The 15,067-nt window shown below is 36.8% G+C and overlaps 2 protein-coding genes across 2 annotated transcripts; both read left to right on the top strand.

Moving 5' to 3' along the window:
- Positions 1 to 1,936: 1,936 nt before the first annotated feature.
- On the top strand, positions 1,937 to 5,289 carry LOC109085729 (high mobility group-T protein-like). The gene is made up of 5 exons (XM_042765341.1): positions 1,937 to 2,092; positions 3,782 to 3,943; positions 4,038 to 4,183; positions 4,275 to 4,449; positions 4,556 to 5,289. Exons 2-5 carry the CDS (start codon positions 3,797 to 3,799, stop codon positions 4,700 to 4,702), a joined length of 615 nt encoding a protein of 204 aa, XP_042621275.1. The 5' UTR covers positions 1,937 to 2,092; positions 3,782 to 3,796; the 3' UTR covers positions 4,703 to 5,289.
- A 1,133-nt stretch (positions 5,290 to 6,422) lies between these two features.
- On the top strand, positions 6,423 to 15,067 carry LOC109080380 (katanin p60 ATPase-containing subunit A-like 1). Its single transcript, XM_042765340.1, has 11 exons — positions 6,423 to 6,578; positions 8,094 to 8,365; positions 8,531 to 8,691; positions 9,018 to 9,180; positions 9,334 to 9,461; positions 10,327 to 10,432; positions 10,806 to 10,964; positions 11,959 to 12,085; positions 12,174 to 12,308; positions 13,414 to 13,540; positions 14,424 to 15,067. Exons 2-11 carry the CDS (start codon positions 8,204 to 8,206, stop codon positions 14,620 to 14,622), a joined length of 1,467 nt encoding a protein of 488 aa, XP_042621274.1. The 5' UTR covers positions 6,423 to 6,578; positions 8,094 to 8,203; the 3' UTR covers positions 14,623 to 15,067.

The raw sequence follows: 15,067 nt of genomic DNA on the forward strand, positions 1-15,067 counted from the left end.
CTGAAACGAGTAATAAAGTTTTACAAAGATTAATTTACAGCACAAGAGCGCCATCATCCGGATTGTCTGCGCTTATTCCCGAACGACTGAACATACTGTCTGAAATTAAATTTGGCAGCAACAAATATTAAATCAACGTCTAAACTATAATTAATTGTAGAAACACGCAAATAGGCAGAAACGTGTTAGATGTGATAGAAACTATTTAGAATTCAAAATGTGTATACATATGGTTTAAAAAAAAACTCGATTTAGATTAAAAAATTCATTTAATAATTTAATATATTGCTAACCAGTCTCTCTCTATTGCATAATGCATAATACAGTGGGCTAATATAGAAAAATACAGAGTAGATAGGCAAATATATAAATGCATTTAAAAAAATCTTTAGCAGTTCAGTTTTCATATTTAAAATAAAGTAGACGAACTTTCAAAACAAAGTAAGATTGTATGGATATCTGATCATACAGCATGTGTTGTGTTCAATTTACAGTCAAAACGTGGCAGAATAAGAAAAAGTAAACGTGTTCAATCCTAAACTTCGGTGTTACAGAATCCACATTTATTAAAAATAGCATATATATGAATCTGTAAGTGCATCCATTTCCTGGATAATACTTATGTAATATTTGGTAAATTAACTTTAATTTTTTTTAATTAAAATAAACATATATGGTAATATTTTTATTTTCATGTCGATTAAATAAAACTGACCAGGAGTCATTAGAGTTCTATGCATTTCTGTTTCGGTCATAATCATAACTGGACACCTTAGTTTTTTCTCAGTAAGAGCGCCTGTGTGCTCAGTGCAGCATATGCCAGTGCGTCTGTGAGCATGTGCTCGAGCGGCGACGCGCCTGTCTTGAGTCGTAGGGAGCTACAGCTGCTCTCTTATCAAACAATAGAAGGCTATATGGGCATCAATTTCCCATTAGGCTTCCTCGGCGGTTTATCTGCAGCCCCCGTTCCACACAATACAAATTTGCATCATTTTTTTTTAAGATTTAGTCATTAACATGCACAGCCTCCGGCTTTTGCGTGTGTTTATGTATGGAAATAATTTGTTTATAATTATGGCCTAAATGCATATGTTAGGATAGTGTTGCCTTTTTTTTCAGACCAACAGTAACCACCAATGTTGGTGCGTTTTTTGTATTCATAAGATAGATAGATTTTGAAAAAATATCAAGCGCAAAATAATAAGAATCACAGTGCACATCACAATTCTTTAACTCCACTCCATACTATCTCTTTTATCTGCTAAAATTACTATTGCAATTATGAAATTTAAGTAAATCTATTAATGGTCGCACTGATCTAAATGCTATGTTATCGAGATCAATGTTTTGAGTGTGTTAATTTAACACCCTGAATACAGAAACCTTTACCGTTGTCTTGGGGTCCTGCCTTTTAATTATTCAAATCAGGGACCGACTAACAGCTTTTGGAAAACACCTTTGACGTTGTGACATGTTGAATCATCTCGAAACTTTGTAATTAATCAACATTTGATACTCGAAAACGAATCTCACCGATTAAAACACTTTAATAAATGACTCATAATTGCATATTTTCGTTAAAATCTGACTGTGATGTTCATAGTGTTTGTTGTAAGAGGGGCGTCAGTCGGTCCCACCACTCTTGCATTCAGCGTTTTGCACCTCACAGCAACGCCAGCACTTACACTGACTCACTCATTCATTCAGCACACCGCCTGGAACACATAGAACACAGTCCTGCTACAGCCAACACAGTACACACAGCCTTTGCTTTAAGCTGAGACAAGAAACACACACGTTCACTCAGTATTTTGTATTTACCCGCCATTTAAAACACTCGTGACGTTTCACAAAAGGCAGCCAATCGCAGGCCGGCTGTTATTAGGACAATGGAAAGCGCTCAGCCAATCGGAGGAGTGTTCGCCGTGGCGGCAGCCAATGGAATGGAAGCCCTATTGAGAGTAATGCTAGAGGATTGAGAGAGCAGACTACTGCGTAGAGCTATTACATCCACATACAGCCATTGCAGTACATTCACTATCCAGACAAGACAGCGGTTAAGTGTCAGCTTGTAGACATTTCAAAGTGTGGGGTAAGTACAAAAATGCGAGAAAAGGCCCGGAAACCATTCGGTATTGAATTTAGCTTGTAAAAGAGCTATTTTGTTGGCGGGGGGATTTTTGTGAAACGTTAAAAATGAGGGTATTATCCCTTCAGAATGAAATTGAGAATAACCTTAGCTTTTTCATTTCATTTGTCTTGATGTGCGCCTTAAAATTACACGGAAAATAGTCGGTTTTATTCGAGGGGTTGAAATGCAGAAAATGTGTAAAAAAAAAAAAATTATTCAGCCTATTCGAAATGTAACGTTAAGCGGACAACTAGGTGACAGAATTGCGTACAAACAGGGTCTACGGACGGTGATAGTGCCAGCAAGCAGCCATTGCAGCGCTTTACAAGGGATGTCTGTCAGAAGAACTATGAGAAATGATAAGAAAGAAAAAAAACCGACTAACGAAAAAATTAAAGAACAACGCCATTGTTATGTGTGTGGATTTATACGCTCGGTGAAATTGAAATGACTGAGATACGGGCGAAAAGAAATCACCTCAGGAGCTGCGCTTTACTGTAATGGCTGACTGTACTCGCATAGGAAACAAGGCAAAGCCACCGAGCCATAGACAGGCGCAGTTCGCTTCAACTTTTTCAAATCGTGTTTTCTACCCCGCCGAGCTCAAAGTACGCGTTTTTCGAGGCAGAAAATAAAAATTCCATCTTTCGTCGTTCCAGCCAGCGTATTTTGATATTTTTCCGTGCGTGAGAAGGGTGTTTAATTGAGAGTTGAAGTGAGGTAGGTAATGCAGTCGCGCGGCTCCCCCTTATTGCAAAGCAGTGTAATGGCTGAGCGCTGACACAAAGAGAAGGAGCCATATTCTCAGTGTTAGTGCATGAAGACAAGCGGCCATTGCGAGCCCACAGCAAACTCTACACAGCACAGACCCAATGTATTACTATACACCAGGCGAATGCACTGGGCTTTTTGCGATGGAAACAATTTCGGTCAGGAAAACCGACCCGCGCCGTTTGTTTGTCGTGTCCAAAAGCGAGCAGGAAGGCGGGTGGAGACATTTTAGGGGGACTTTCTTTCATGAAGAAGGCTTTCTCACAAAATGGAAGAAGAAATATTGCCGTCGTTGTTGACCTCCTTTCCTTCAGAGAGACAAGAGTGTGCGCCATTGCTATCTGAACGGTACATAGAGAGAAACGGGCTCTTTTCAACGGAGAACACGGCGAAAGCGGACTCGATTATTAAGAAATTTCACGAGTTTTACGATGCTGCGCGTACTTTGGCACATAAAAGAACTTTAATTAACCAACTTATTTTTACATTTTTAACCATTTTTAACTTTGGAAAAATACAGTTTTGGAAAGTTTAAGTATTTAAAATAACTTTTTAATGTTGCATACGACGTTTTATTTTAACAATTACTTTTCATTTTTATTATGGAAAGTAATTTGTCGTGTCATGTTTACATAATAAAACGTCAAATTCGGCGCAAAAGAAAAACTACGCTCAAATGCGCGCCTTGCAAATAACACACTAAATATTAGAGTAAATAATTAGTTAAAAGATAGCGTTGGTGTTCATGTTATAATGATAAAAGAACAATTTTGTTAGTCGAGTTAATAATAAATAGTATTAGCAACACATTTAAATAGTGTATTTGGCAAGTAGAATTTAATACTTAATTAAATTATGGATTTTCTTATTAAATTGCAGGATATTTAGGCAAAGATGGGGAAGGATCCAACAAAACCAAGAGGCAAAATGTCCTCTTATGCATACTTTGTCCAGACCTGCCGAGAGGAGCATAAGAAGAAACACCCTGAGGCTACGGTCAACTTCTCTGAGTTTTCCAAAAAGTGCTCCGAGCGATGGAAGGTCAGTCACACCTTTCATTTACCTTGTGTTAACCCCTTGACCTTTCCCTCTTTTCCCAACAATGATTTTTTTTTCTTATTCTTCCCTTCCTCAGACTATGTCAGCCAAGGAAAAAGGGAAGTTTGAAGATATGGCCAAACAAGACAAGGTCCGTTACGAGAGGGAGATGAAGAACTACATTCCACCCAAAGGCGAGAAGAAAAAGAGGTTTAAGGACCCCAATGCTCCCAAGAGACCCCCGTACGCATCTCATTCGTTCATGAAGATGCTTCAGCATTTATGAAGGATGTAAAGTTTATAATTTTTTTTTTATTCCTCTGTTCCTACAAAGGTCTGCCTTCTTCATTTTCTGCTCCGAGTTCCGATCCAAGGTGAAAGAAGAGACCCCTGGTCTCTCTATTGGAGATGTGGCCAAGAAACTGGGTGAGATGTGGAACAAAACATCATCTGAGGAGAAGCAGCCATTTGAGAAGAAGGCAGCCAAGCTTAAGGAGAAGTATGAGAAGGTGAGAAAGGATGCCACGACTAATCAACTAAAATAGCAATTGATAAACTATCTGAATTTTTATAAGAAGATTCCTTGCTTAAAAAATGAATGTCATTTCCTTTTAGGACATCGCCGCCTATCGCTCTAAAGGCAAAGTGGTAGGAGGTGCAGCCAAAGCCCCTTCTAAGCCAGACAAGGTTAACGATGATGATGATGACGACGATGAAGATGAGGAAGAGGATGACGATGAGGAAGACGAGGATGATGAGTAGATAAATAACGTTTAGAGCTTAGCTTGTTGTCTATAAAGCATTTAACCCCCTTGTACACTTTACTGAGGCCATAAAATGGGTAAAAGAAATAAATAAAATAAAAACTGAAAAGCAAAAAAAAATAATAATAATAAGGCTGTGTATATGCTATGTTTTTAAACTGTACAGTTTCTTTTTTTTCCTTTTTTGTATAGTTAACACTACAGAGGTGTCATCTGTGTTTGTCCGAATGCCCCAACTTTTAATTTAGTTCTTAGTTTAATTTCGTAAAGCTGGTTCCAACACCACTATCCTTGCCCGGTACAGTAAAAAAAAAAGAAGGGGGATGTAAAATTGTCTTGGGGTCAGTGGAGTTTTAGACGTGCGCAGCATACAACCTAGTTTCATGTGAGGTTGTAGTTCATATCTTAATGTACTCTTGTTTGTTTACTCTTTTTCCAGATCAAATATTATCATCATTAGTAAATCGCCGTATCAAAGTTATTTTACTGTATTTTGAATACCACTGTAATTGCAGAAATGATTAAAAATAGTAATTGTTTTGTTCTGGTATGCTTCTGACATCAATAAACTTTTTTTTAAATAAAGATTTTAGTATCTTTCACTCTTCTTCATATCATTAGATTAATTCTGGATCAATCTCTCTGGAACTTAAAACGTAAGTGAATTGATCTGAAATCAATTTTAATTAACTATTAGATAGGTCTTTTTTGTAGTGAACTCAGTTTTTCTAATACTGCAGGTGAATGGAAGGCTGTGTGGGTTTGTCATGTTTGCTCTTGTCCATGCCACAGATCACAGGTAAATTATTTAGAGTAAATACATCAACAGAAGCACTTAGTGTACCAACATAAAAATCCTTATTATTACTAATTTAAAGCTTTCAAGATCATTTATCTTTATATGTCTATATTGATTTTCTTCTCAAAGTCTTCAGCATCATTTTATGTTGATCAGTATGTGTTTTTATTTGGTCAGTAGATCTGAATGTATGGTTTCAGTACATTAACCAGAGAGCCTGTTTCGAGGCCGCCTTGTTTTTCGTGATAAACACAGAGGCTCAAAAAGAACACATGAATGTATCATCAGATGAAAATCTCGATTAATCCGAAGCCACCTTCTGTTCATGTGGTTAAAACTGCATATATAACAGCGGTATACAGCGCCATCGCATGGTCATTCTGTGCTACTGTCATATATTTTTACAGGCCATGACACTTCAATCAGATTACAGTAGATCAGCATCTCTCCGACCATTCCATGATGTTCATGCCCTTATTTTTTGAGCTCTGAGTATTTTCACTGGTTAATATACTGCCGTCCTACTGATTTTATATTTAGTTTCGAACTGTATTCTGAAGTAAATAAAGATTTAATACAAACAGAAAACAAAGTATATTTCTGTCTAATGATAAAGGTCAAAGATGCAGACCCACTAAACAGTATAAAAAACTTTGCAATAGCCTCTTTCATCCTCATGAAGTGTTCATTCTTTGAACTGGTATGTCATCATAAAAGAAACTGGGGCTAGTTGTCACATTTTTTATTGCAGTAAATATATATATATATATATATACACACTTATTTTTCTGTATAGTCTTAGCTACAAAGACAATAACATAACAAAAACATTTATGTAATTAACCATAGAAGCATTAAATTGAAATTTAGAATCAAAACCTTAAAGTTACCTTATCGTTATATATAGATATAACCCGTGTGACAACTAGCCCCGGTCAGTTTACGAGCTGTATTTGTCCAGACTCCGCCCACAACACGTGCATTCATTCATCACTCAGCGTCTTTTCGCGGCCATGGCAACATCACTGGGTAACGGACTGTGGACCAGTCGAACGTGAAAGTGCCTGGCACAAAGGTAAGACATTTACCTATCTCCATGAAAACGTAGAATTAAATGCAGAACACATCCATCATATGACATGTTCTTAATAAGATTCATAAATTAACAAGTGGACTTCATATTTTGATTCCTTGCAAATCCTTTTTGTTATCGCTGGCCTAAATCTTAAGCGTGTCGCACTGTTTCCTTATGGGTAATGTAGTTCCTTATTGCAGTAAGCACTATTGGTCTGTACTTAAAGGCAAACGGAAAAAAACGACAAATCCCGTGTAAAGGAATAAGCCAGTGCGGTGACGGTGGGTTTTTTTTTTTTATTTATTTTTTTTTTGTTTGTTTTTACGCAAGCACGGTTTGATTTGAGAATATGATTGTATGCTATTTTTAATTGTGGGTTTTCAGGGTAGTTCGTTTTTGTTAAAAGAAAAGACGAAGGACATGGGATTCAAGCAATTTGAGGCGTCCTGAAATGCATTTATTATGTGCTTCAAGTCAAGTGTCCGACAAACGAAATGGTCTTATTTTTGACAGCCACTCTGCGATCAGGACAAAGGTTATTAAACCAAAGTTTAGTATCCAAACCCGTGGAGAAATCTTCTCATTGTTATTGTTATCAGTGAAACCACACACAGAGTGATTCAATCAGTTAAAATGGACCTGATAAGATTGGAGTGTTTTTCAAACAATTACCATAATATTTGGTTGGCCCGAATTTTCTACAGTGGACAGGTGGAAAAAATTATTGCAAAACTTATGAATGCAACCTTTAATTTAATTTATGAACATTCCAACCTTTAATTAAAAAATTGTGTAATAATAAAAATTTGTGTAATAATATATTTATGGTCTCTTAAAGAAAAAAAAAGTTTGTTTATTTATTTAAAATAAAATAATTTTAAGAAAAGGCCTATTTTGTTTTGGCCCTCTTTATCTACTCCCCATCAGTTTGAATATGTCATATTTATATGTATGTGTGCAGCTTGCATTAATGTGCCCTAACACACACTTTCAACTTGCATACACTCATACCAACTTTATTGTTAACTATTATCAGTAAAAAATAAATAAAGTTACACACAAAACTACTATTAAAAACAAAGAATATTTAAATCTCTGTATAAATGTTAAATAGAAATGATCACATATACTACATAAAAGAGGTTTACACAGAATAGCAACATTGGATTGAATGAGCTTTAGTACAGGAGTTGTTTTTTAATGTTATAAATATTTCTCATTCTAACACCTACAAATACTCATTCTATCTGATGGTTTTGCTGTACGTGTTCCCTGGAGCATTTTATTGGACAAAAATGGCTCTGACACAGAGGGGGACTTCTTTAAATAGTTCCTGTGTTGTATTTTGCAACATATATTTTGAACAAAATTGTAGAAGAGATCTGGAAATGTGCAGAGACATTTTAATGCAGCTCTAAGAAAGTTCATCCCTTCATCCCTCTTCTGTCAGTAGCTCATAAATGTTTGATTTAGCTCAGAATCATCTTATCAGCCTCTGTTCTTTGACATGTTTAGGACTCATGGCCTTCAATCGCCCGCACTCAAACCAGCATTACTGATGAAGCTGTGAACTCAGGTCGCATTGAAGCACTGAATCAACGTTTGGTTTGAATATCTTTCTCATCATGAATCTGACTGAGATTTGCGACAACGCTAAGAAAGGAAGAGAATATGCACTTCTTGGGAATTATGACTCATCTATGGTGTACTATCAAGGTGTTATACAACAGATCCACAAGCACTGTCAGTCCCTCAGAGATCCTGCCCTGAAAGTCAAATGGCAGCAAGTAAGGCGCTTATATACTGTATGATTTCATCTGATATGTATTTATATATAGTACAGTGAATTACATTTGCTTTTATAGGTAGGGTATTGAATACTTTGGTGTTGGTACAGGATATGTAATCTGAAGGACTCAAGCCAATGCTGTTTTTCTCCCTTCTCTGAGCCGGTTCGGCAGGAACTGGCAGAGGAATATGAGCAGGTGAAAAGCCTTGTAAAGACCCTAGAGAGTTTCAAGGTGGAAAAACCTGTTGATTTCCCCAACCCTCTGCCTGAAGAGAGCCCAAGGGACCCCGATGTCTGGCCTCCCCCGACCCCAGCTGAGCACAGGTAGAATAGGCAGCTGATTACATAAAGCCCTGAGGAGTTCTGTCAGCTGCAGAGCATGTCGCACATCTCCTTACCTTATGCTGTCACTGCAGTGTTCACTTTGTCATACAGCACAAAATGGAATTAGCTTTGCAGCCTGAAATGAAGACGGACACAGTTTTTGTTTTATCCAATTGTATTTACTTGGTGCAACTTGTCAACCAACATGTCAGAAAAAAAAAAACAGACTCACAGAGTTGGAAAAAGGATTACAAATGTGGTGTAACTGTTTGCATATGTGGTCACATGGTCCAGATGCCCTATGATATCACTCTGTCTGATCATAGGGGACCTGTCCAGGTGAAGAAGCCGATCACTGTATCAAAGCCCCAGAGAAAAGAGTCACCTGGAATGCAGCATCGCGGACCTGTGGGGAGAGGTCAGCCAAACGTGAAATCAGAGAGGCCGAACACCCGCGACGGCCGTGGAAATAAAGCTAAGGATGAAAAAGTAAGTTATTCAAACTATTGGGCCGAATGTACAAACTGAGGAATCTTAGTCAGAATTGGAATTATGGTTAATTTAGTTTAAGCTCAGTTTAGGCTTTCTAAGTACCTATTATCATATGATGTAGCAATGTGTCCTGCCTGTCTGTGTTTTCAGAGTAAGAAGAATGCCCAGGAGGGTGCTGCTGATGTGGAACAGAGGAAGTTTGATGGCACAGGCTATGACAGCGATCTGGTGGATGCGCTGGAGAGGGACATTGTGTCTCGGAATCCCAATATCCACTGGTATTGTGCCATTTTACTACTAGTTTTACTGTTCAAGGACTAATCAGAATATGGTATACAAAATAAATGTTTTATACAATTATGTTGCTCATTTGCTATAATTAAATTAACTTATGTGTGATATTTCATCACTTTGTCTGCACTGATGTTGTTATCAACTATTGAAAAAACTGGGCCTGGCACAATCATGAGTTTTGTGCTGTTGATTAATTGTCAAACAAATAATTTTGATTAATGATTTAATTGTCTGTTGTGCTCACGTCTCTTACAGTATTAGCCTAATAAAAAATTTTTATACTTCTAATCAAATAGGCCCATTTGATTTTCTTTAATGCAGTGAAATATATTTTAAAAGTGAAAATATTTCTCTTTTGTCCACGTCACATTCACACAGGAGCCCACTAATAATGGCTAAATACTTATGCACTTAAATTTCCCTTTTTGAATGGCAAAATGCAATTAAAATGTAAACTGCACAATTATCATGGTTCTGTCAAATTCACGTTTAGAGCACATAATAACTAATTACTACTTCGAACTAAAGTACAAAGTGTCAGTGCACTTTTACTCGCTCTTACATATTTATTCATTAGCTAGTTTGATTATGCTTTCAGCATCCAATAAGAGTTAGAACTTTAATTTCAAATCCAAATCTTTTTTTCTATGAAAATCAGCCCTGAAAATGTGAAAATCCCTCTGGGCCTAGGGATTGTATAAATAGCGATGCAGTAAGTTTAGTTTTCATACTTGACCAGACAAATAAGTAACATGTTGAGTCAGCGACAGCTGTCAGTCACAGTGGCAGTTAGTGATTCAGTGCTGGACGGTGGTTAAGGCAAGCTGTCATGTGTTACTGTTCCTGCAGGGATGACATCGCAGATCTGGAAGATGCCAAAAAGCTGCTGAGAGAGGCAGTGGTCCTGCCTATGTGGATGCCAGACTTCTTCAAGGGGATCCGCCGCCCGTGGAAGGTTAATATGTTAGATGACACCTGATGCCAGAGTTTGACATCTGAGCATACATGCATATGGATTCATAGTCTGTCAATACTATGTTTTTGCCAACATTTATGTGCCCATTTGTTTCCATTTATCGTGATCATGTTTTTTTTAGTCCAGCAGGGTGCGCAGTTATGCTAGATAATTATGTAGGACAGAATTTACATTCTTCAACACAGTGCTGTATCTTTCGTCACAGATTGAGTATGGCTGATATATTTCGCCTTCAGTTTGTTTTCCACATGCCATCAGTTTTATTGAGGTGTTTTTAACTTAGACCATGAGCTGCATCTGTGTGTTTTAAAAAATGTGCCCATGCGAAGTCGTCTTGTTTTTAAACTGTCAGGGGGTGCTGATGGTGGGCCCTCCAGGCACAGGGAAGACCATGTTGGCTAAAGCGGTTGCGACCGAATGTGGCACAACATTTTTCAATGTGTCGTCCTCCACGCTGACCTCAAAGTACAGGGGAGAGTCTGAGAAACTGGTGCGGCTCCTCTTTGAAATGGTGAGTGATCTCTGAGGAAGCAATGTAGACACTGTGATAGTGTTCGTCTATTTAGCTGTTTATTTTCTGAAGATATCATTAGATAGTGATTAGAATCAGGAGTTAGCTAGACCTCAGGGCACAAATCATTGAAAATGATAAAATATATTTAAAATTGACAAGCAATGTTAAATTGACACAGCTGGATTGCACACTGTGTTATAAAAGGGAAATATTATTTAGTTAGTCAGTTAGACAACAATATGCCTTCATAGAAACAAACAAAATACCTCTGAAAATAAATTATGATTTAAAATGAATGGCAAATGCGCTGTTTATTTTCTAGGGGGAAAAATTAGTTTGTTTGATAGAGGAAAAAAATAGAGAACACGTATGACCTCATAAAATGTAAAAGTATTCATAAAAGTCCTTTTTCAGAAAGTGGAAAAAAAAAGAAAGTGACTTACTCAAGGGCACCTCAGTCGTGTTATTGCAAGCCCGAGACTCAAACCCACAACCTTAGGGTTAGGAGTCAATAATGGTAATATGCTGGTTTTTTTTTTAGGGAAAAAGTTAGTTAGTTAGGTAGATAGTCAGTTAGTTAGTTAGCCAGCTAGTTAGTTATGCCCTCATAAAAGCCAAAAAATAAGCATTACAATGTTTTAATAGGGAAAAAGTTTTGTCTGTTAGTTTGGTTGCCTGTTTGTTAGAGAAAAATATGCCTTCATAAAATGTGAAATGTGGATAAAATGTGAAACGTGGAAGAAAAACTTGAGCAACATTGATTTGACACAACTGAATGACACATTGTGTGTTTGTTTATATGAGAAAAAAGGCTAGTTAGTTATTTCATAAAAAAAAGAAAAAAAAATCCTGACTCTGGTGTTAAAATTAATTAATATAATAATAACATGATAACATAATATGTAATAAACTAAAAATATTGGTCATGTTATAGTCTATATTGTCAATACTGGATATTTGCACTTCTTCTTTTAATTTTTTGCTTTAACAGGCTCGTTTTTATGCCCCTACAACAATTTTTATTGATGAGATTGACTCTATTTGTGGGAGGCGGGGGACATCAGACGAACATGAGGCCAGTCGCAGAGTGAAGTCAGAATTACTCGTGCAGATGGATGGTGAGTTTTGTGTAGTAGGCGACTCTGTTATGATAGTGCATTGAATGATGCAGCCTTATTTTAACACCCACCTATGTAATGGCATCAGGTGTAGGAGGTGCTCAAGAGAATGATGATCCCTCTAAAATGGTAATGGTCTTGGCTGCCACTAACTTCCCCTGGGACATTGATGAGGCTCTAAGGAGACGACTGGAGAAGAGGATCTACATTCCACTACCCACTGGTAATCTAACACCCTCACACACAAACACCCATCAACAGGAAAACCTTCTCCAGGCAGTCACGGCTCCTCTGATTTCTCCATACATGTCACCCACTCATAAATGAACCAGCCTGAATAATTTCTCTCCATTCACACTGTGCTGTGCAGTTCAGTTAGTCATTACTCACGAGCTTTCATTGTCTAATGCATAATGTCTAAGGCCTGGATTTTAGAATTGTAAATTGGTTGAAAGATGAAAATGTCACATTTTAAAAAGGTCATATTTCTCCCCAAAAACAAAAGGAAAAAATGTAAATTGTATAAACACAAACAAAAGGAAATTTATTTCTAGGACCATGAAGATGTTTCTAATTGTGGCATTTTTTTCCTGACACTTAAGCACATTTTGAAATATGAATAACAATCAAATGAATAATAATCAAAATAACAAAGGCATTTACATGTCCTTTATAATACAATTATTATTGTATTGTTTTTTTTTCATTGCTAATTTAATATAGCTTAAATAAAATAATCTAAAATTCCATTTTTTTTTAATTAAAAATATATTTACCATATTTCCTGGAAAATAAGTCGTACCTTACTATGAGTCGGATCGGTTCAAAACTGCTTTGTTGAGAATAACAAAAAACACAGGTAAGTTGCGTCAGTCAGATAAGTCAAGTATTATTATTACATTCAGCAATAATGTAAAATACCAGGTAAATAAAAAATAAAATGACATTTTACAAACATTATATAAACACTTTAAGGATATATTTTAGTTCTCCTTACTCCACAACAAATAAAAAATGCATTTAATGGTATTCAGAGAAGAACAGGGATGAAAAATATATGCATTAAACAAATATCAATTATAGTGGCATTCATTATAACCAACATTTATTTTAAACACCAAGCCTAAATAAATTAATTTAAAGTGAAACTAAAACTATGATGATAAAAAATGATAATGTTCAGATGATTAAAAAAATTACTTATATTTTCAAAAATACCATAGTCAAAATAGCCTCATGATGATCTATTTTTTAATTAATGTAGGAAAAAAACAACACTAAATTTGTCTTATAAAAACTCTTCATCAAACAATTACTGAACTCCACAGCTCAAGGACGGGCAGAACTCTTAAAGATCAACCTAAGGGAAGTGGAAGTGGCACCTGATGTGGATCTCACCCTCATCGCCGAGAAAATTGAGGGTTATTCAGGAGCTGACATCACCAACGTCTGCAGGTACAGTATGTTTCTCAGAATTACAGATAGCACCTTGTCCTAACTGAACATGATGTGACAGGTTTTAAGCATTGAGTCATTTTTCTACTCTTGCTAAAAACATAATGCAGTGCAAAGTGACAAAATCACAGCCAAAAGGAACAGACTCGAGCTCAACGGTGCTTGCCTGGGGCCCGTTTGTATTGCAGAAAATTAGAAGAGCTATCTTGCACCAAAACAAGAAGCTCTAGCTGTTTCATGGACCCTTTCGTCCCATAAAGCACACAGCATATTGCCCAATTGAAAACGATTTAATCAATTTAGTATGGGTTTATATGTTTTGTGTCTGCATAATAAGGGAGGGGAGAAAGTATTTTACTTTCTTACACTTTAATGCTTAAAGAATTTGTTCACCCAAAAATGGAAAATTGCTGAAAATGTACCCTGATCTTCTGATGTAGATGAGTTTGTTTATTCATCAGAACATATTTGGAGAAATTTAGCATTACATCACTTGCTCATCAATGGATCATCAGCAGTGAATGGGTGCCGTCAAACTGCTGATAAAAACGTCACAATAATCCACAAGTAATCCACATGACTCCAGTCCATCAGATAACATCTTGTGAAGCAAAAAGCTGCATGTTTGTAATAAATAGAGACAATTTTAACTTCTGACGGCACCCATTCACTGCAGAGAATTCATTAGTAAGTAAGTGATGCAATGCTAAATTTCTCAGAATCTGTTTTAATGAAGAAACAAACTCATCTACATTTTGGATGGCCTGAGGGTGAGCAGATAATCATTTTGGAGTGTACTATTCCTTTAAAAGAAGCTGCGTGCTCCAAACGTGAACTGATGGTGTTCATCTGACTAATGAACTTCGTGCATCTGTGCTCTCAGAGATGCATCGATGATGGCGATGCGACGGAGGATCCAGGGTCTGAGTCCGGAGGAGATCCGTGCTCTTTCTAAAGATGAGCTGCAGATGCCAGTCACCATGGAGGACTTTAAGCTTGCACTCAAAAAGATCTCAAAATCCGTCTCGGCTGCAGACCTGGAGAAATACGAGTCCTGGATGTCTGAGTTTGGGTCTGTGTAAAGAGAAAAGACAGCTACAAGATAAGTGTCAATGTGGCAGAACACATTGTGGACCAATGTTTGAGAAAAGGGCACCGTTTTATGTTTCAAGGCATTTTAATATGCAAAGATGATACAGAAAACTAGTCCAACCAGTGTTCTGATGCGTTTGGACATGTTTGGACTGAGAAAAGTCACACCTTCATTTGTCAGAAATGCAAATTTGTTTCTAGCATCTCGGTTTCAAGTGTTTCTAACAGATGGAAATCACCTGAGTTGCTAATGACCGGTCTTAAGTTTCAAAACTGAAACGCCTTTGAAAATGATACTTGACAAGGAGGACCAGCATTATCCTGGTGCTGTGCTGAATGTTTTTTAATGTTTACTAGTGTGTAGACATTCATGTGTGCTGTGTTCTTTTATTTGTTTTACTTGATAGTTATAATAAAATTAACATTTGTTCTCTA

The sequence above is a fragment of the Cyprinus carpio genome, chromosome A10, assembly GCF_018340385.1.
Source record: "Cyprinus carpio isolate SPL01 chromosome A10, ASM1834038v1, whole genome shotgun sequence".
Lineage (NCBI taxonomy): Eukaryota > Metazoa > Chordata > Actinopteri > Cypriniformes > Cyprinidae > Cyprinus > Cyprinus carpio.